At 38.7% G+C, this 22,717-nt stretch overlaps 1 protein-coding gene across 4 annotated transcripts in view; it reads right to left on the bottom strand.

Annotated features, from left to right (window-relative positions):
- The window catches only part of LYN (LYN proto-oncogene, Src family tyrosine kinase), a 51,593-nt gene that overhangs the window by 9,451 nt on the left and 19,425 nt on the right, over positions 1–22,717 (bottom strand). For 2 of the 4 annotated variants that reach the window (XM_082754271.1, XM_082754272.1), the window contains exons 2-10: positions 20,934–21,070; positions 19,751–19,799; positions 19,553–19,658; positions 19,039–19,137; positions 18,830–18,933; positions 17,014–17,163; positions 15,644–15,796; positions 8,670–8,852; positions 7,664–7,740 (exon numbers count right to left, since the gene is read on the bottom strand). In XM_082754271.1, coding sequence (XP_082610397.1) covers positions 7,664–7,740; positions 8,670–8,852; positions 15,644–15,796; positions 17,014–17,163; positions 18,830–18,933; positions 19,039–19,137; positions 19,553–19,658; positions 19,751–19,799; positions 20,934–21,065 — 1,053 coding nt within the window. In that variant the 5' untranslated portion in view covers positions 21,066–21,070. The remainder of the gene's footprint in view (positions 1–7,663; positions 7,741–8,669; positions 8,853–15,643; positions 15,797–17,013; positions 17,164–18,829; positions 18,934–19,038; positions 19,138–19,552; positions 19,659–19,750; positions 19,800–20,933; positions 21,071–22,717) is intronic. The other 2 variants (XM_082754273.1, XM_082754274.1) reach the window with 1 other exon arrangement.

Below are 22,717 nucleotides of genomic sequence, written 5' to 3'. Positions count from 1 at the left end.
TACTTTTCAAAAAAAAAAAAAAAAATAGTTTCTCAACTCAGAGCAGTAAAAATTTTGTGTCATTGGTATGCTATCCAGAAGTTTAATAGGAGCTAGGAAAAAAATAACACCAGACCAGTGCTTGGGAGCTGTCAGTATTTCTTTTCCCTGTGAGATTGCTGGTGCCATTTCCATTTAAGTCCCACAGGCTAACTGTGCCAGAGACACTACTCCAGAATTTCTGCAGGTGACGTGTCTTTGCCATGCACATTATTTGGGGAACACAAGCTCCCAGATTTGTCAATGAAGCAGCAGTGAAACGTAAGGGCCCTTTTCACCCCAGTTCCTACCACACTCATACACAAGCTCTTTCCCCTACATCTCAGGAGAAGACGAGCACACGGACACCTTCCTCATGCCAGAGCTGCACATTTCAGCTGTGCAGTAAAGCAGACAGGAGCACCTGACAAAACTTTAAGAAAACATTCACACCACTTCTGCTTATCCGTTTTTAAAAAGTCCCCGAGGGATACACCACACGCACGCAGCACTGCCCCTTACAGCAGTGAAACCCCGTTACCTTCGTTCCTCTTTTGTTGTTCAGGCAGTGGAACACACAGCCACTTTCCCTCCCACCTCCTGACACTGAAAAACTCTTCTTACAAACCAATATATTGCCACTTCTTCAGGGCAGTCTTAAATTTCACTTACACAACACAAGGGGGTTCTCACACTAAACAAGAAAGAAAATCTGTGATGATGAAGAAAGTGAAGAACTTCTGCATTTCATATTTTCTAGAAATAAGTAAAAGGTATTTTAAATAATGAAGGAAGCAGCTACTAGTGAATAGTCACCACAGAGAGTCTTACTAGAGGCTTAAAGGCTACTCACAAAATAGAAGGGTAGCATTTAAATCTCTCCTCCACATGTGATGATTTGGGTTTGGGGAAGAAGGAGAACTGAAAGCGAAAGTTTTGCTCTAAGATCAATGCTGAAGTGGGACTGGCCAGCTTGGCAGATGCGACTGAAACGCAGGCAGGTGCACTAATGCCACTGTGAAAACGCAGCAACAATCAAGAAGGAATCAACTTTCCTCTTACTTCCCTGCACAGATCCAACACTTGGACTAACTGCTGGCTGGCGAATGAAAAACCATTTCATGGAAGAGAAGTCTGTGGCCGTGATTCTCAGTTTCCAAGCCCAGCCAAGCAAAGCCATTGGAAAGACCTTTCTATTTCCTGTTCTTTGTGCCAGATCCACTGAACTTATCATCTGTTAGTCACAAACTAAGAATGTGACAGCAAACAATTCACTATGTTTTCAGCAAATACAAATTACGTTTCCATGCAATTCCAGGGCAATGGTTTTGACCGTATTGAATCAGAGAAATTCAAAGAAGCCGTGTATGTACAAACGTTTGGGCATGCAAAAAAATTCCCAAAAATGAGTGGGCAAGGAATTCTGATTAACAGGAGGGGAAACACAGAAAATCAACAACCAAATTCATATATCCAGTTCATGTTAAGCCCTTGTGATCAACAAACAAACAAAAAAAAATAAAGGAAAGAAAAAAAAAAACACACCCCAAAAAAACCCACAACAAAACAACCCACACAAAAGGATTTTTTGATGAAGGAAATGTGTGCCAGAGCCCATGCGATAACTCTTTCTGATAATTGTTGGGTTTTCACTGCCAAATGGTATGTTACATGTAAAGAAATCCACAGGAACAAAAGAAAAAGAAAGCACTCTTTCCCTTTCTTTTAATGATCATTTGTACCTGTCAAGGCTATTTGGTGACATGCTAGTCAGAAGCAGGAAAGGAAAGATTATTTGGGCTCGCACGATGGTTTTCGTGGCCTTTAAGAAAGGATCCTGCCTACACTGCACTGCTGCTACTCAAAAAGAAACCGGTTTTCTCATAACCTATAATGAACTACTGGCATGCTTGTAGAATTACCTAAGCTAAATTATTTGACAATAACAATAATAGAAAGCAATCACTAAGTAGTAGGAATTATGTACACAATGTAAGAATGACAAGTAACCAACTAACTCCTGGAAGGAATAAATCAGCCCCTAAGACAGCCTCCAGACTGTAAATCTTCAGCTGAAAGTCAGACGATAAATAAATGACTCGGAGCCAACGTTTTGCATACGGCTCTGTCACTGACATGGTGATTTCAGCTAGCTGTGCTTTTTTCTCTCAGTTTCTGTTCTTTCTGCCTGTAAAGCATGGTGATTACTTATCTTTCCAGAATGCTTGTGGGTCATCTCACAAACAATAAAACTCTTTCAAAATATTTGAAGAAAATGGTAGGAAAAGCAGGGAGCAAGCAATGACGCTAAAAGAAGCATTACATGTGTTCTGCCCAGTCCTTCACATCTTCTGAAGGGAGAGGGGAGAACCTAATAAACCACCACCTCAGGAGAGGAGACTCTGCTCTCACAGCAAAGCTACACTTTCTGAAAATGAAAACCACTTGGTCACAACTCCGAGGCTGCATTGATGAAACGCCACAGCTGAAGCTAAACAGCACATACAGAGATGGGCAGTTATGTTCTCTTTTTTTTTTTTTTTTTTTTTTTTTTTTCCCAAAGTGTGAAGCTCTGCCAATCATTTTATTTTAAATTTTTCCCTACAAAACTGAAGAACTTCTGGATTCCTTCACAGCTCAGCTTTTCAATTGAAAGACATGTTTCATTTCAACTTTCATTCCAAGGCCTGTGATTCATTTTTGCAAGAGTTACTTCAAACGAGACATGTTTTACATATTGTTTGCAATGCTGTTTATTAATGCAGAGAGAGGATTGCAGTAACATCTGTAACAGATTCCACTTGTGCATTTGTAAGCCGTGTGTAAAAATGTGGAATACTAAAAAGGCCAGATGGGCTTGTTCGGGGTTAACCTGATAGGATGTTTTTATATCATGCTGAGAATATATGATATCAAGTTGAGAACGAAAACTGGGTGATGGGGATCATGAAACAGATGGGAATGAAAATGAAACATAATGAAAGAATGGCAATATGAAGACTTCTGTTTTTCCTAGGAAAGCAAACTTTAAACAACTTGGAGAGTTGGCAGGTGCAACCTTATGGGAAAACAGTTTCAGGAACAACCATGCCAGCAAGGAAACAACAATTACAAGTGCAAGGGCAAACCACAAGGAAGTGCTCAACAAGAAAAGGTTGGCCAAGTTTTACATGGCCTGAAACCCCTGAAAATGATACAGTCAAATTATAAATTGTAAAAGAATACCCAAATGTGACAAAAATCAGAAGAACTCACCCACAAAACATTCTGCAAATAGAAAGTGTAAGCAGGGAAACATTCTAGAGGTGCATTTGTAACAAGATGTGCAACAAAAATATTTACATTAAACAGATGGGGAAGGCTACATGCAAATGACACAGATAAGTTTTTAAATGCCTGCTTTTGCTTCAGTCTTCACTAAAAGCATCAAGGATGCACGCATGGCTGACATGAATAACAAAGGGGTAAGAACTCAGGGTATAAAAAGGAAACTGGGCTAGAACAGTTTTGAAGGATATGAGTGTTTATGAAACACCTGAACACTGTCAGTAAATCCAAAGTCACAGAGCCTCTACTCACCTGTAAAACAGGGAAGTAAAATACGGACAAAGAATAAATAAATTAAAGTAATGAATCAGTATTCAAGGTTGCACCTAGTTTGTATTTGGTTACAAATTAAATCAATTCTGGGGGGAAAAAGAAAAAGAAGAAGAAAAAAAAAGAAAAAAAAAAAAGAAAAAAAGAAAAAAATAGATATGACCTATGATGTTATGATGCCCAAAAGACTAAGAAACACAATGCTAAATCATCCCCACTCTCCAGCCCTATTTCATCTATAATTTTTAAACCAAAATAATCTAGAAACAGTTACTTTGGGGATCATTTAGGTATTTTTAAAAGGCTTTCCTTTGCATGGACAGATGGGGCTTTTTTGTCCATTCAGGATCTGTACATGTGAAAGCTACAGGTGAAAATGCACCCCATAGACGCCAGGGATTTGTGAATAAAGACGGCTTCAATGATCCCTCTGAATTGCTGTTGCCACCTGCTACACAAGTGATTCTCACTCCCCAGGGCTGCTCTACCACTGAGGCTGCATCTGAGGGCTCAGCAGTGAGCAGGACATCCTGGCCACATCCCTTTTCCTTTGCTGGGCTGGGCGGAGGGTGGCCACAGAGCTGCTCTCACTGCAACCCAGCCCAGACCTGTGGCCCTGTGGGAAGCTCCTGCTAAAGCAGGTGAAGCAGCCTATGTAAGTCAGAGTACATAGGAAATCAGTGAAAAGCAGCTATAGTGTGAGGGACTATCCTGATGAGGTTTAAGAAGAGGAAGTAATGTAGCATCTGCTGAGGTTCACACTGCTTTAAATTTGGTAATTCCCAGTTCTTAGGGAAGAGTGTCAGAAAAAACAGCCTGCGGTTTTGGAAGGTTTAAGCAAACACATGCTATTGACCTGGATAAGACTTTATTTGGTCTAGGGTTAACCAAAACCAGATTCCTTTCAATGATGGCCAGACATGTAATAAAATAAAACACACTTGAAGAATTTGAAAAAAGAATTCATCCTCACATCATTAGGGTAAGCGCCTATGAAAAGGGTATAGACCCTCTGAAACTGAAAACTGTTGAGAAACATTTTAATTCTTCAAATGATAATTAATGTAATACCTATTTTCCATTTGCAGCAGAGTTTATCCTAAAGGTGGGTCAGGAAAGGCTGCAAAAATGTACTCCACTTTCTCCAGTCAAACAGCTAGGTAGGTAAAGTAGACCCACATGGGAAAAAAAAGAGTAATTATGTACTGGAATACTAGAGAGAATCATTATTATTATTTCAATATTATTATTAGTCTAATGGCATTGTAGCCTTAAAAGGCAGAAAGAAGAGGATAAGAGTTGCTAACAAAGTTGTAGGTCATAGAAGGATTAATGGAAGTATCAGTGCTGCATGGAAAAGACTGTTTTTGTGATACAACTGACCAGTTTGAAAAGTATGACATGAGTATGTTCATTAATAATCGATATAATTTTCCTAAACACAGCCATTATGCACGTGTATGCTAAGCAGCAGATAACAGATTCGCATAAGAAGTAGGAAGAGTTTATACATGCAAAAAGTTCACTGAATTTGCATCATACATTCTTAGTTGACCTCATAAAAGCCTGAGTTCAATAACTAGAAACAAAGAATTGGAAGCTCTTTGGGTAAATTAGCTGTGGGGCAAGACAGGAAACAACTACTAAGATCCAGTTTGCCAGTCACCCTGGTGATGCAACAGCCAGGCTACTGCCTGTAAATGACAGAGGGGAATACGAGCAGCCTGCACGCTGAGTGTTTTGGTCTGCTGCCTTAGCAAGATCTGGCAGCAGAGGTTGTGGACAAAGCAATGAAATTCGCTCACGCCCAAGCCTGTAACTGGGAACCGACAGCCAACAGCACCTTTGCATTTCCTCAGCCTGCTTGCTGAGCTGAGAAGCAGAAGTACCAGGAACTGCTCGTAAGTTGTGTCAGCTCGTGACTGCCAGACCAAGGAAGTTACAGGACCAGACGGTGAGGGTGCTGGGCTACTTAACACTTACCAAGTAGTGGTCTCATAGGCTCTACATAGAGGGAAACAGGCTCAGATGTTGGTTGCTCTGTGTACTTGACTTTGTTCCTGGCATATATTGAAAATTCACAATTCTGCTGAATTCTACAGGGGATGCCTCCAGTCTATTTTGTATTAAAGCAGGCAGTACGTGCTGAAGATATGTTTGCAAAACTCAGCTTCTTTTAAAACACTCTCATTACAGAGACTGCTAGCATTCATCTCTAGTGGCCAAAATTATCTTTGCCAGGGCATAACCAACCCTAGATTTCCCTAGCCCCTACTCATACACACTAATTAAAACACAAAAGAGAAACCTCAGCTCTTCCAGAGGGCAGATTGTTTGAGAAACAGAGCTGGATTGCCTTCCTAGCAAGCATTTTCTTGCCATGTTTTTCAAAGACCTAATTTCATAAACTGGGACTGCTACTACAGCAAAATACAGAGATTAAAAAAAAAAAAAAAAAAAAAACCTGAGTCCACAGCTATACACTGAAGTCACCAGCAGACTTAGGTCCACCTAAATCTTCCTCCATTGCTGTTAACAACAGCAACTGATGCGTGCAGATGCTCAGATAACAAAACAGCAGAATCAGTACAGCAGAGTAGTAGTATATTCAATTACTTGCTAAAAAATGCTGTCTTTTTACAAGATGTTTATTTCACCCATGGGAGCACTCCTAACTTTTTTTTTTTCCAAAATCAGAATATTTTATCCCTTGTAAATACAGATTTCTTTCAAGACTGTTCAAGGCAAAGACTTCATGAATTCAGAGAGTGAAGCACTGAGTAGCCATCTGGCAATGCAAACGCCAGCTCACAGCAGTCTTTAATAGTGAAAAAATCAACTCCATAAGCGGGTTCATGTTTAAGGGCATTACATTTTTCAGCTATCTGTTAGTCACACAGCCACAGCCTCCCCTCCCTTTCTCTCACTCCCAGTCCTTCCCTATCAGACAAGGCCAAAGGTGACAAAGGCCATTTCTCTACATAAAAAGGCAATGTATTAAGTGGAAACACTTCCTGACCGTTTTCATGCCGCTGAGTCACAAGTCCATTGCTAATGTATTGTTCTGCAATGGGTAAAGTTTCAGAACTTTTTGTTGCAACATAATTATTGTGTGGACACATGCATGCAGGCACGCCAGCTGTGCAGCGTGGCTGTGAGCAGCTCAGCCTTGGGAAACATCACAGGCATACAAGGGGAAAAAAGAAGACAACCCTCAGCTACCACTCGTTCCGTTTTCAGTCTTCCTGAGAAGCTTGGATAGGCAGGTAAACTGCCTTACTAGAACAGTGTGATTAAAAAGACATGCAGAGCTCAACACTGCATCAACCAAGGCCAAAAAAAAATATTCCTGATCTTATTTTAGTTCACTGTGAGTTTTCTCCCTGGACATTTATAGTGTATAACTGTCAGAGGCAGAAAAGGTGCACTATAGGCACCTTTGATACAGACCTTGACATGCAAATCACTTTGGGGTTTCTCTCTAAATTTTTTCTTATGATGTGGAATAACTTGTATATTTTGAGACTATCTCCATGATTTCACAACCAATGATATTTCATAAGAAATATTGATTAGATTTTATTTACTTCACAGTAATTTACGCATGAATTTGAAACTAACATTACTCTGTGGAAGTTAACATAGAAGTTTGACTAATTGATCTAACCTAGGAAATTAAGACGACACCACCAATGAATGCTACTTGGAGGTATCTCATAAGCACTCACTCTACAGAACTTGTACACTTTAACCTCACTTCTGTTGGAAATGAAAACAGCCTTTCCACAAAGGAAAGTGACTGTGTACCACCGCCATCTAAGTAGATCACCAGCAGTATCGAAGAGGGAGGCCTAACTTCACAAGTTCCCTTTGAAACACTTTGTTCCTCTATTCCCTCCTTTCAAGTAACCATATTTACTCAGACCAAAACATTTGAAAACTAAATTCTCCTTTAATGCAACAAAGTTTAGGATAGTTTCCCATTCTGAGTTTCAGACCTGGAGAGAAACAGAACCCCTTAATTTTGAGCATATTTCTTATAACTTACCTGAGCAGAGAAGTCAATTAGCTTTGGAAGCAATAATTTACTTCCTTCATCACTCTTCAGAAAATCCAGCAAACTTCCTGTTACAACAGAGAAAGATTAAGTCAGTGTAGCTTATTTTCAGAATAAAGTTCCCACTAGGTCCCCAATTTTCTGAGTCATGGAAGTTTTGCAGTGAATGGTTTTCATGTATTTTCAAGCCCATCTCTTTACACGACCTAATAAGAGTAACATTCAAGTCAGCATGGCAAGTATCCAAGTTTTGCAATTTCCCTGGGTGTAGAAAACTCACATCAGAGCATACCTTAGTTCAGTGGTGCTGAATTGGATAATTACCCTAATCTACAGGCTAGTGGGAAAGTTCTCTAGGAGAATCTCACTCATTAATTCTTTCAAGGTGGTAAAGAATGAATTGCTGAATGGTAGCTAGTGTTTATGAAGTCATCAGCAGAACTGCTTGAAAACAGAACAAAACAAACAAAAACCCTACTAAGACAATCTGAGAAGGAAACCTCACTTATTTTTTGTAGTGATAATCTATTACAGTTTGTCCCTTTCTAGTAGTGCAGCAATCTTTTCAGGAACACTCATCACTCCCCTTATTAAACAAGTATTTATCAATTCAAGAGCTATATAAGACAATTTCTAAGGTTTTAATTATTGTCTTGTTATGACACCAAAGTTAAGTATTAGAACCCAAAGGAACCAGAGCTATTTTGAGGGTTATGCTCTGCACCTTAAATAATTTTAAAAAGTTACATTTAAGAAATCTGTTAAAAAAAAAAAAAAAAGGTTATTTCAAAAATGCAATTATGAATCAGAAAATCAAGCCCTTATGCCTCCTCTAAGCTTCCTCACTTTATATCAGAGCATACAAAAGAAAAATGTTAAAATCCCAAGTTTTCCTTTTCTGCTGCTTCCTTTTTAAAGGATGGGCACTGACTAATGAATGATTAATAAACACAAGTGTTTACTAAAACCCCACTTGCAGATCCTCTGTCATTCTCACCTTTTGCCATGAATTCTGTTATAATATAAATAGGTTCTTCTTTGGTCACTACAGCATAAAGCCTAACTAGCTTGTCATGCTGAAGTGTTTTCATGAGGTTGGCTTCCTCCAGAAAGGCTTGCACAGACATCGTTCCCGGCTTCAGAGTCTTGACGGCCACTTTTGTACTGTTATGATAATAACCTAAAAGGAGGAAATACGTTCAGTGCACTTGCAGTCACCCTGCACCACGCAGCACCCTGACTAGCAGGAACCCATAAAGCTGGTGAGGTTAGATTCCGTTAACAGCTAGGCCCCTGACAACAAGCAATCACATGTAGCACAAATATTGACGTTAAAATTCCTTTATGTTTTGCCAGTGATACACTGCAGTCAATTATAATCAATTTTCTACTTTTTATGAATGGTTTATTTGAAAAAATAAAGAAAGCAAGCTTTCATTTATAAGTAGGCCATGAGAAAATACTAAAACAGTCAAGAGGTGTTTTAACAAACATCCACATAAACTGTCTCAAAATCTAAGAGAGCCAATGGATTGCGGAGCGTCTTTAAATGGTATGGTTAGAACCATTTTATGCATGCCAGTCTCATGCTTATAATCTTTTCTTTAACCCCCAGTACTCAAAATGGAACTCTTCAGAAAAGTGCAACCAAATGAGCATTCTCGTGACCATCAGAGATATGCTGGCAGGACTGCAATCCTGCAGTGTTCAGAGCAAGATTTAAAACACGATAAATCCTTTCCACATAGCACATGCCAAGCATAGAATGAATCATGGCTGTTTCATTTCTCTGTTTATCAAACCTTGTAATGTAATACTCTGACTATATAAAATGCAATTATCAGTATATAAAGGTTAAAATAGCATTAGATAAAATCAAGAGAATAGCAAGAACTGATCCTAAAGTTTATCTTGTAAAGTTTTTTTTTTTGTTGTTTGTTTTTTAAATTTGAAAAGGAAATGAAATAGGAAAGAAAAGAAATAGAAAATAAATAGAAAAAGAGAGGGATATAAATGCAACATCTTCACTCCAGATTTACAGATAGCTCCAGTAATATCAAACTGCAGCCTTTAGTCCCCCTTACTATACACATTTCAACACTGCAAAAACACTTCTTGGAGAGGTAAAGCTGTTGTGATTCAAGAGAAATAACCTCGGTTCCACATTCAGCAACAATCCAGACAGTATTACCACAATGGATGTACCTCTAAATTGGAGCCTGCAATTTCTGTATATTACTTATTGCCTTAATACAGAAGCTCAGTGGCAAAGCAGGGAAATAATTTCCAGGTCCTAAGTAATTGCTCTAATCATTGCACGTTTTATCACCTTTTTTAAAAGAAAGATCATCATCTGAGAAAAGCCACAATAACTGTGAGCAAATATTCAATTGCATGATTACTGAATATATTTTTTCCAAGCACAGTATGATCAGAGTATAACACAGATATGCCTCTAGATGGTCTAATAAGAAGAAATGACAATAACAAGTCAAATTCTGCCATTAAAATTCAGGTATACAACTTCTATCCATGAAAAAAAAAAAACAAAAAAAAAACCAAAAAAACATGTATTAAATACATCTTTTTGCTTAAAAAGCAGAAGGCTTTTTATCTGTAGTTTGTAATATTCTACACCATACCCTGAATGAGAGCACCAGTTCCACTCCCCATTTGTTGAATACTCTGTTAAACATACTAATTAATACCTTTACTTCTGTGGGACAATTCTATCTACACTCTTAACATTGACTATATAACAGTATCTTACATTCACTAGAGATTCATCAGACTAGGTTTCTGCTTACAGAAAATTTGCATTACGAACAACAAAAACCTCACCCAATACTGCAGGAAAACAGTCTATCCTGGTCCTCTGGTGGTAACATACAAAACAAAGTAGCATGAGAGCATTAGAGACATTTGATCCTGATCTGTCTCTCACTCATTTATTTCATCAGGTTTTGGGGGAGGTGGCGGGAACGACAATACACCACCAGTGAGGAAAGGTGGTTGTGAACTCTAGGGGTTCTTCAGCAAATGTTATGATGTCTATAAAAAATGGACCCTTGTCAGCTCAGAAAAACTGGAATTTGTTTTACCTCTTTCCCCCACCCATTACACGTAAAGCCTTCACAGAGCATGAGGCCCTACCTCTTCAGCTAAGCTGATGTCACCTAGCCACCTGAAAGAAAACTCCCATCATCTGTGAGCCAGAAATGTCAGAGTACGAATAACACATGAAGAGGAGCATTATGTTAGAATATCGAGCTAGACAGACACGGAGCAGGCAACATCCTTTCAGTATGCATCTGTACTACCAAAGCTTAATGTCTTAGTCCTCAGGTCACGTCACTTATGATTACTAAGAGGACCCCACACTTGGTTTGTCATGGTATTCCTTGGCATATGATATGAATGAACTGATGCTCACTTTGCCACCTAAACATGAACTCAAAAGGACAGATAGATAAGCAATGAAATTCTTGCTTACATCTAGGTCATCTGACATAAAATTCAGATTCTTTGCAACTAATATTCAGCTCCTGTATGTACTGTAAAAATACATCTGTGATGCTGATGAGATGTACTAGCCAGTTTTCTTGGTTCATTTTACATGTCTTCATGAAAATAATAGTATTTTTGAGGTATGGTTTACTCTGATTTTAATAACAGCTGCATAAGAAAATACACCCCAAAATGTTTATTACTTATATTCTAAATTGGGGTTTACAAAATGAGAGAATCTTTTACACCTGAGATGCAAGCAAAATGAGTCTCATTAATAAACTACACCGTAATGGCTCCATTTGGCTTGTTAACTTTTCTCTTGTCCCTACTTGAGAATTCTATTCATGGATTATTAATGTCACAGAGCATTATGGTTCACGTCATATCAATGCACACTAGGAACAAAAATGCATAAAACATAGACCCTACTCTTACGGTGCTACCCTGGTTCATCACTTCACTAAAGAAGATGCCCAAATAAACTAAACTCCATAGATGAAAACCCTTTCATACCATGGCAGGAAGCAAGTCCCTCAGCAGTTTAGGCTTTTGTTAAAAATTAGATATGATGCAAGAAATAATAGGCAAATCTGAGGAATCTGACAATTGCTTACAGAGAGCTATGCTCTTCTTACATGTATGAATAGAACCCCTCAAAAATTGTGTTTTACGCATTTCTTTTGGAGTTGAATATGGTATTTTCACAGGCAGGTTGCCAGATTTTCACATGGGCTTATTCAGGCCAAGCTGTGATACAAACTCATAATAGGCAATAAGTTGAGCCTACCAAAAGCATTTCTGAACAGATCTCCAGGACTGAAGATGGTCAGCTTTGTGAACGAGTCTACAAGAGGCAGCTTTCTCCTTCCTCTGCCTTCACACTAATTCCCTATAAGGTTATACTGGAAACAACCTGAGCTAATCAAGTGTGATACTGTTAGAAGTCAGACAATGTCTCAGGCTATTGCAGCTGCAGGAGGTACAGTATTTCCAGGATGCTGTCTGGAAAGAGTCAGAATGATGGCAGCTTCTCTACATCCTATGGCACATCAGCACATCACTCTTCCTTCACCATCTACACCATAGAACAGTTTGGGTTGGAAGGGCCCTTAAAGATCACCTAGTTCCAACCCCTGCCATGGGTTCCCACCCACCAGACCAGGTTGCCAAAGCCCCATCCAGCCTGGTATTGAACACCTCCAGGGATGGAGCATCCACAGCTTCTCTGGGGAGCCTGTGCCTCACCACCCTCTGAGTAAACAATTAGTTATGTCTAGTATAAATCTCCCCTCTTTTAGTTTAAAACTATTACCCCTTGTCCTATCACTACAGGCCCTGGTAGGAAGTCTTTCTCCATCTTTCTTATAAGCCCCCTCTAAGTATTGGAAGGCCACAATAAAGCCTTCCTTGGGCCTTCTCCAGGCTAAACAATACCAACTCTCTCAGTCAGTCTTCACAGGAAAGGTGTGCCAACCATTTGCAGGCCCTCTTATGGACCTGCTCTAACAGGTCCATGTCCTTCTCGTGCTGGGGACCCCAGAGCTGTGTGCAGGACTTGAGTAGGCACAAAGGAGTAGGCATGCAGGTGTTCTGAGTGATGGCATTGGTCTTCCCAAGAAACTGTCACATGTGAAGATGTCTGAACAACTGCCTGACAATGGGAAGTGGCAAATAAATTCCTTATTTGTCTTTGCTTGCATAGCAGCTTTTGCTTTACCTTGTAAACTGTCCATATCTCAGACCATGAGTTCTCGCACATTTACCTTTCTGATTCTTTCCTGCATCCTCCCCGGGGGCAATAGACTGAGTGGTCTAAAACATACATGTGTTATCAGCATTATTCTCATCCTAAATCCAAAATACAGCTCCATACCAGCTACTAGGAAGAAAGTTATCTCTATTCCAGCTGAAACCAAGACAATCTTCTCTAACATATGCTAGCTTTCTCCAAAACCCAAAAGTACACGTGCAGGAGCAGGATGTCAGCTTGCAAGCTCAAAAAATACTTATTGTTGAACTAAAAAGACTATAAGAGAATTCTGGCAAATCTTCACATTGCAGTAACAATATTGTCTCTATCTTCCCATATACTACAGAGTGGTTAAGGTTGGGAAGGACCTCTGGAGACCATCTGCCTAACCCCCTGCTCAAGCAGGGGCACCCAGAGCAGGCTGCTCAGCACCATGTCCAGGTGGCTTCTGAAGATCTCCAAGGAGGAGACTTCACAGCCTCTCTGGACATCCTGTGCTTGGTCAACTATCATAGTAAAGAATTGCTTCCTGATGTTCACATGGAACCTCTTGTATTTCATTCTGTGCCCACTGCTTCTTGTCCTGGCACTGGGCACCACTGAAATGAGACTTGCTCTATTCTCTTTCTACCTTCCCTTCAGGTATTTCTAGATGCTGATAAGACTGAAACCGTGCCTTCTCTTCTCTGGGTGAAAGGGTCCCAGCCCTCTCAGCCCTTCCTCAGAGGAAGAGATGTTCAGGTCCCTTCAACTTCTTCAGGGCCCTTTGTTGGTCTCTCTCCATATCTCTCTTGTTCTGGGAAGCCCAGAACTGGACAAAGTTCTTCTGAACCAAACACTGTTCCCTCTGAAATCAAAATCCTTTAGCAAGCAGAAGTGTATTTGGTATTGAAGCTATGGAATAGTATTTCTCATTCGTACTATGACCTAAACATAATTTTGCTCCAGATGAGGTAAGTAATCAGCAGAGTCTAACAAGTAGCTTATTTCTCAGTATCTCTGTTTAACTCATGATGCCTCTGGTTAGTCATCATTACAATCAACACTGTTTGTTTATATCCTGCACAGGTGACCTGATAAGTGTTTTTCAGCCTGAACCTCCTTGGCTCTAAGATTAACCACGCCCCTGATTTGAAAGGATCTGTACTGAGCAAATCAGCTTCTCTCGCTTCAGAAATGAAGCAGAGAAGAGGAAACACAGTGATCACTTCACAGTACATTAATTTTTCTCACAGTGCGACAATTCAGATAAAAGGGTTAGGCCCAATTTAGATGTCAAAATAACGACACAAATAAGAGGAAGCATCTTGAACCAGAAACACCCTTTTAAAGTTTTATGCCTTTGTGTGTGCATGCAGAAGTAGTCACTTCCCATAATGATCTACATTTTCAAGCAGGTGATAACATTCTGCCATGAAGTCTTCCACAGCATTTCAATGTCAGTTAATTATTTCTTGGCCTGGTTTATCAGGAAGAGAAAAACTGTACAATGGCTGACACCTGTCTCAACTGGCAAGTAAATTGTCATTTATGTATAACACAGCCAAAGGCTTTCTTAAGCCTTTTGTTGTGAAGGCAGATGAAAGGCTGAATTTGTCTATGTTGCATCATGGAGATGTGTCGCTGACATTTTTGCATAATTTGTATCAGCAGATTGTACCTATTAGAAAACATCTCTTTAAAACAACGAAATATCAAGTGTGTTCCTGTTAGACTGCTGCACTCCTGTGGGTCATTAGAGCACCCTTAGCATCTGCTAATAAGCTTAGGGATATGCTTCTAAGTTTCTTAGAAATGCCCCGCCTGTAGAATCATAATAATACCAATAATAAAAAAATGTTGTAATAGTATTAAAATGATTTTATTGCTATCTAAATATAACCTCCAAAAAGGAGACTCAGGGAAGGGTTAGACAATGATTTGACCTGAAGAAACATCATAGTGAAGACTTTGGAAGGAAGGTATAGTTTATCTCAATTAAGTCAAGTAAGATGGTAACTGTTAACATGTGTGTAACCAATGAATTACACACAGAACACATAATATGCTTCCCAAAAGAATACTCAGACCCCTGAATAGGCAGCACTTCAAAAGCAAGAGAATTAAAACATTTTTGCAGAACACGATTAGACAGTGGTCGTAGCCAGGGGAAGCCACTGAGGCTGAGAAAATAAAAATGTTTTTAAACAAGCAAGGTAAATTATGATTATAATAATTAACTCTATCAGTTTTAGCTGGTTATATATTAAAATTTACTACTTGTAAGTCTTACAACGCTTTCATTATTGGGGACCTGCATGATAGTTCAAGGTTAGGGGTGATCAGTCTCTTATCTTCTACCTACATCAGCCACCTGCTTCCTGAGTAGCAAGCTCCAACAATAATCTTGTATTAAATATCTCCTTTTTTTCACCAGGTTATGGTAGTCCCATCCATTATATTTCAGTCTCTTCTTTTCCAACAGATGTTAGAAACTTTACACATAATTTTCTATAAGACAATTTGTTCCATGTCAGTGTCAGGTGCCTTATCTTTCACAGATCCTCTCTCCTATTATTTTTCCTCATGAGAAGGTATATTCTGAGCCTGACTGTTCTGTTTTTACAAGTGTATCAGACAAGGCTTCTGTCCACCATTATTCTGAGTGATTCTTAAACTGTACTTCTTTCATGAGATTTTAATATTATTTTCAAAGAAATAAATAAACTTACCCATCCAGACTTCTCCAAACTGACCAGCTCCAAGTTTCTTCACTAATTTAATTGATTCCCGTGGAATTTCCCATGCATCTTTATCCCATGGTTTTTGTGGCTTAGGACAAATACAAGCTTTTTCCAACCTTCTACACAAGCCATCTGATTGCTCTGTTTTTTCAAAGGAAAAACAAAATATAAAATCCATTGCAATCCATTGAGTCAAAGACCATTTGATTTAGGTGTGCATTAACCAGCTCAAAATAATTTTCAGACAAGTCAGTGCCTATGAAAATGTAATCTTTTTAGTGCTTTCACACAACTTTAAGCGTTTCTACAGTTTGAAATTCAGGGACAGATTTAATAGAGAAGTGCCACACACATCTGGTTACCATCAGGTTATTTTGTTTTAGTACAGTTTGTACCAAATAACTATAAGATCTGATTGCTAACAGAAAGTACGAAGATGCACATTGGTGTCAGGCTTGAAATCTTTATTCTGAATCTGTCCTTAAGTTTTCTTATGCTATGTCGTTTTAGATGTGTGCACACATAAGAATGCAAGCATAAGTAGGTCACAATTATTTCTTCTCCAGTCTCTTACCACCTATAACTTTAATACAAATATAAAATAATTCTCAGGTTTATAAGCTGTGCAGAAGAATTACCACGCATATCTAGCAACTCAGAGAAATGTCATGGACAAGTCTTCGGCGTGGCTTTGAAAAATGAATGTGATTTCCTGTCTCACATCTTTCTTATTTTATGTCTTCACAGTGACAAGACAAACAATATATATTTTGGAGTCACCCACCATGAGGTTATACAGAACAAAAGGTCACTTTTATAGCTAAAATATAGGTGGAAACTTGTTCCTATCCCCCTCCTTTTGTTAATAATAAATGCGTACATTCTCTGTAGGTGTAATTTTCTTTTACAGCCTTCAGAACTCCACTGATGAAATAAATAAATAAATCTGTAGGGAAAAAAAACTTCAACTCTCAACATCAAATATAAGAAGACAGTTAGAAGTCTATACCTATCTCCACTAATCGTGATTACAAATTTAATCTCAAATACAGAATTTGTTTCCAATGCAGTCAATTCTTACTATAGTTTCACATCATCATCACTATGGTGAGATGTTTCAGAAAACTATTCTTTATTTTACAATGGTATGCAACAGAGCAAGGAGTATTAGGTCTGATTGTATAACAACCTTACTTGGGTTCCAACAAGTTTTACTTTATCTTCAATAACATGCACGTCTGAGTTATTTAGAAAAAAAAGATGAAAAGGTCTGAAACAAAACAAGAAAGCATTTATTTTCCTTCACAGGAAATAACGACTGTATTCTATTAAGTAATCCACTAATGGATTTAACTTACTTTGATAATGTTTGATCATATCATTGATGCTGGGAAAAGTTATTCTTGGAGAGATATAAAACCCTCCATTGTCTAGACTCCTAATTTTGTAGTGCTTAATGACATCACCATGTTGCGGATCATAGTCTCTTATGGACAAGGAATAGCTGCCTGTGGATAAAGAAAGAAAGAATATTAACAGATAACAAGTCTGTACTGTCCACACGCACAGCTGAGCTCAACAAAGTTACCTTGTCTACTTTTTTTTTTTCCCACTCTTCTATTTCCTCAAATAACATTTTGCAATCAACATGAGGAAGTTAGCCAATAGCTGGTTCTGAACCAGTTGCCAAAACGCTTACAGTCAGACTTTCTTTTTCAATCTTATTCAGTAAACTTTGGAGTTCCATAATTCAGACAGCTCCATGATTAACACACACTTCCGCATAAAGTCCCACTTTTTGAGTGGAACCACCTGGGAAAGGAACTCCATAGTTGTCACACTAATGAGACAGGAGCTAAAATTTGGAGATCAGCATCTTGGAAAAGGAACACACTGGGGGCCATGGGCCAACTAGCAAAAGGATTGTTTGGAAATGGCTTGAGGCATTGAGGAGAGAAAGAAGACCTCTTAATACTTGGGATCCTAACCTCAGCTAGGATTTAAGATGGAGCAGTATAATATCTGTCCTAAACTACAAAATTCTTGATTTCTTCCACTTACACAATTCTTGTCATGTATTTTGAAAGGACAAGAAACCACCTCAATTCCTTCTCTCGCTCCACATGCAGATCCAGTGACAGAAGAAGCCAGAAAGAAATATTTTATGGGTACTTTGCATTAGTCCCATCAGTCTCTGCTGAATTTAGACCTCTCTCTTCATTTGAGACTACAGAAAGAGTGATGTGGGCTCATTACAAAGAGCTACCTAGTCAAGAATTATTGAATTATGTTGGAAAAGACTTTTCAGATCATAAAGTCCAGCTGTTAACCTGACTTACAGAGTCCCATCACTAAACCAAGTCCCTTAATGCCATGTCCACACACCTCTTATTTACCTCCAGGAGTGGGGGACTGTTCTACTTCCCTGGGCAGCCCATTCCAGTGCTTGATCTGCAATGTTAGGGCCAAAAAATTACCCATGTGGAGAGGAAAGACATATGATCAATTGAAGGGATTAGCGTGTCTTCCTCTGGAGGGTCCAGTGTTAGAGTATCCAACTGAAGCATCCAACTAGGACACTGTTAGAATCAAGATATTGGAGGAGAACCATCTTATGTTCTCTGTCTCAGCTGAAAAGTCTGGAGCTTTTATTAAGTATTTCAGTACAAAGAGCTGTGTAGAAATATTTATCAAAAAGGTTTTTTGCTTATTTATTTTAAAACATACTACAAGGCAGAAGAGTAAAGTCTCATTATGCACTAACTATATTTTAAAACTTGTAGTGATGAATACAGACCCAATAATGAAAGGCTTTATTGTAAAATGCAGCTTAGGATATTTACAACTAAAATTGTCCTTTAATAAAAGAATCACAAACATTAGGAAGGAAAAGGATCTTTTCATTCACTCCTGCCTTTTCTCAGTGTAATAAGTCATATATATACAAAACCACCACTGCCACCATGTCCCATCTCAATTCAGTAATTTGTAACTCTCCTATCTTTCTCTGGTGATTTTCTCATCCTTCTCATTCCTAAGTAACTACAGTAAATTCAAACAAGACACACTGGAGTAACTCATTACCAAGTGCCACTTGATGCATTTTTTTGTGAAGCCAGATCATGTATTTTTAACTCTTCTATCAATTCCAAAATCACCCATCCCAAAGCCTACCTTTTAATGTTTCACTTTCTCTGATAAGGAATGCTCCAGGAGCATTTCCAGGAGCCAGGAGTTGCCTTTCAGCATCTTTTCGGGTTATGTCCTTGAAGAACCACCTGGAAAGTATGTCAAAGAGTTAGAACCTCTTCCCTTCACCCACAAAGGATGCAACACCAGGGTGGAAAAAAAAATTGCCCCTACTGAGAGGATAGAGAACTTACTCTTCTGTTTCCAAGGTGTTTACTTTTGCTACATAGTTGCTGGGAATGAAACCTTCTTTTTTAGTTAAGAGAGATTTAGCTTTCCACCATTCTCCCAGCCTAGAAAACAAACAAACAAAAAAGATAGTATTCAAAGAAAAGCAAAGTCATAAAGGGTTGTTAAGGTTCCACTGTGCTGAGAGCTTTGCCTGTGCCAGAAAGCACAAAATCACCATTTCTCTGTACTCAAGCTCCTCTTAGAAGCCATTGGTTCCATCAGATCAAAGTTTGGTCATTGTCACCAAGGACAGCTGTCAGGTCCTATCAAAACTACACATACTTTTATATTTTGACTTATAAGGGATCTCCCTTAACATTCATAATCTCATGTTATGAGTAGGATATAAAAAAAATTAAAAGGGATTTAGATAAGCCCGAAGAAAAACTACCATATAATCAGTACTGTCATACTTGATCCTTAAGGGTCCCTTCCAACTCAGGATATTCTATGATTCTATGATTCTATGATACTTACTCCTCAATAACTTTTAGTTTTTCTCCTTTTTTGAATGACAAGTCATCTTCATGAAGGCCATCATAAGGATAAAGAGCTACAACAATGACTCCATGCTCTTCCGTATCTACAAAGGTAGAAGGCCAAAGGAATGGTCTCATTATCTCACAGGCTGACAAAGAATAGCAAACAGGCAGTAACATTTGTAGGAAAACATACCTTCATTGGCAAATATCTGTCCTGGTAAAAGGTGTGCCTCTGTATTTGCCTACAATGAAATATGCCTTTAATTAAGCAGTTTTACATTTATGTGACAAGTCTACATTACAATCATACATTATTCAGTTACTTTAGTATTATCCTCTATGTCTTAGATTAAAAGGAAGCATTTTGCAATCATTTCTGACCATTCTTCAAAAGCAAATTAGAGTGGAAAAGTATAGCAAGTCCCAACTAGATTTCGAATTGCACTGCTCAGACCTCATGAAAGTGCAAAACAAAGCTGTGGGGAAGTTAACATTTTGTGACTTCTGCTAAACAGGCTTAATGCAAGGGAACTTAACAGGACAGTTAGTATCACTTTGCCAGTATGAGGAGCTATCATGATAAAGAACTACAAGCACATCTACACTTCTTAGGTTCTGAAGGACAAAAATTGTAATTAAGAATAAGTGCAAATGGCAATTGTGATTCATGTACATTGATCCAGAGTCCACTGTGTCAGCTGGTGACATGCACAAGAAGGGTGTTAGTCACACACACAGAGAATTAGGTCCCTGAATAAGGACAATTAGGAAATACCATTTCCTCAGCACAGTAGAGAGGGTGGGGGAAAGAGGAACTAGCAAATCTGAGAAACATCAAACTCCCTTAACACCCAATGGGATTCCCCTTCCCAGCACCCTTCCTTTACCTAGTTCCTCTTGCACCACAGTTCTGCCCACTTTAGAACTGCATCCATTTTGCTCCCCCTCAGTTCTTACATACACAGCTTGTGCAAGGTAAAATTCAGTGAATAAAAGGAAAGTTGACTAGGAATGGTAGAGGTAGAGAAATAAACAACTTCTAGATCCCACAATTATTAATATACAACACTGATAAAACACAACTAAAAAAAAAAGTTTCTAAAGTTACCTAACATTACGCTACAGACACAGTTGTATCTAGATCAAAGGTCTCCAAGGATTAATGTTTTCATGCAGAAATTATGATATGTGACGAAGTAATTTATCTTTTTTTTTTTTAAAGTGTTAATTCTTTGAGGGTGAACTGCACAAAGCCAAATTGTAGACTAATGATCAATTTGGATCTCTTCATGCATATGTTTTGGATTGAAATTTAAGCTATGCCAGTCATGCTTTGATCTTGCTACTGGAATTCTCCCCTGAGACTATCTACTTACTGGCCTTTGCTGCTTATTGGACGTTGGATCCCTCACATAAATAGTTCGTTCAGTTTTACGTACTGGTTGATTCTTCAAATCTAGCCCATCTCCATGCAGATTGTCTTTCCTTTTTGATTTTATACATCCCATATTTCCTGTTGGAATAAAAAATGTATTAAACAAAAACATTATGCCATAAGCCAAGCAGTTTCCCATCCAGTCACCTGGTTTATGTAGCAAAAATTTACTTCCTTTCCATACACAACAGTTTACTGGGAAAACAACTTAATGTTAGGAACACATGCTGAAAGTTTTATTTCTGATGCAAAGGAAATAAACGATTTCTTGTGTCAGTCCACAGTTGAAGTAAATATATCAAAATATTCATTTCCCATTCTAACACTTTTATATTTATCATATTTTCTCCCCAAACACCCCCCAGACCCTTTCAGTTTTTCTGATTCTTCTGTGAACTTCCAAATAAATGTAAGAGCAAATGTAATTACTGTAGTGAAAACTTGTTTCGGTGTTTTAGAGAGAAGGATGCTTCATAAAATGTAGGAAATATTGCAGAGTCTCTAGTGTAGCAGATCTTCAGGAAAAATATTAAATAAAAAAAAATCCATTCCAAATGATGAGAACCACACCTGAAGTTAGCAATTCCTGTATCTTCCCACTTTATTTTGTGTATGCCAGTCTAACAGGGAGCTCAGTGTGATTCAAATCTCAGCTGAGCACAGATGATTTGTGCAGTCCCAGCTCCCTGGCAGATATGCTGCTGCTGTGCCTTTCAGCAGTGAATTTCCTTGTTCAGATGAGCCTGTTGCAAAGGTCTGAAATTGACCATAGGTGTGTCGGTGATGATAAACCACCACACAAGTATTTATCCTCCAATATAATTTAGAAGAATAATCCTCCTCTCAGGCTGTGCATCCATGCTAAATCGGATGAGATACAGCTGCTAGCATGTATACGACTGGAACCTGACTGCTAATCCCATGATGTAATTACACTGTACTTCTCCAAGCACATATACAATGTTATCTCCACGCTCCTCCCTCAGAGGATAGTACTTATACTTACTCTTGAAAGAATCCACTATGAATGCTTTACAAACCTCTTTTTCCTTCATCTCTCCCTCCTTTCAGGTCAGTGCTCTAATGCTAGGTTTACAGACATATTTTCTCTTGCAGGCATACACTCTCACTCCCCCTGCCCTAATTAATTTTTAAAGCCAGTTCTTTGAAGAACAATGTAAAACTTAAAAAAGGGCTCAGTGCATATGCAGGCTCAAGCAAACCAGCAGTAAATGAAACACACCTGGAGAAGCTAAAGCAGATTGCTATGCCCTACACATCTCACTTTTACCTCCATTGTTGTGAAGAAAAGGTTATCACAGATAACAGTTATAGTAGAGGTGCCTACTTGTAGACTGTTTCAGCAGAATGGGACCTTAAGCACCCTATCCCTGTAGGCAGAATTAGCTGTATTGGTCTGGGTCTATATTAAGACTTGTACTTTTGTAACAATACTGGCAATAGTCATGACACTAACTGACATTGCTATAATAAAACAAAGCCCAAATGCAGCACTCCCACGTGGCACCTTCCCACATCACCTTCATTTTGATCTCCCCTCCCACTGTTGAGGAAGCACCACATAATGACAGATGCACTGTCCTGTTCGTGGGCTGAACGTTTTCTTCTAAAAATAAGAGGAAGGCATTTGCTGTCCCCTCCAATTCTGCAAATTATGTTACCTATTGTCAACAAATTTTGGCTGTCCATATAATTTCAACAGGG

This window comes from Aythya marila, assembly GCF_965140915.1.
Source record: "Aythya marila genome assembly, chromosome: 2".
NCBI classification, from domain to species: Eukaryota; Metazoa; Chordata; class Aves; order Anseriformes; family Anatidae; genus Aythya; species Aythya marila.
This window is presented reverse-complemented; position numbering and strand designations above follow the sequence as displayed.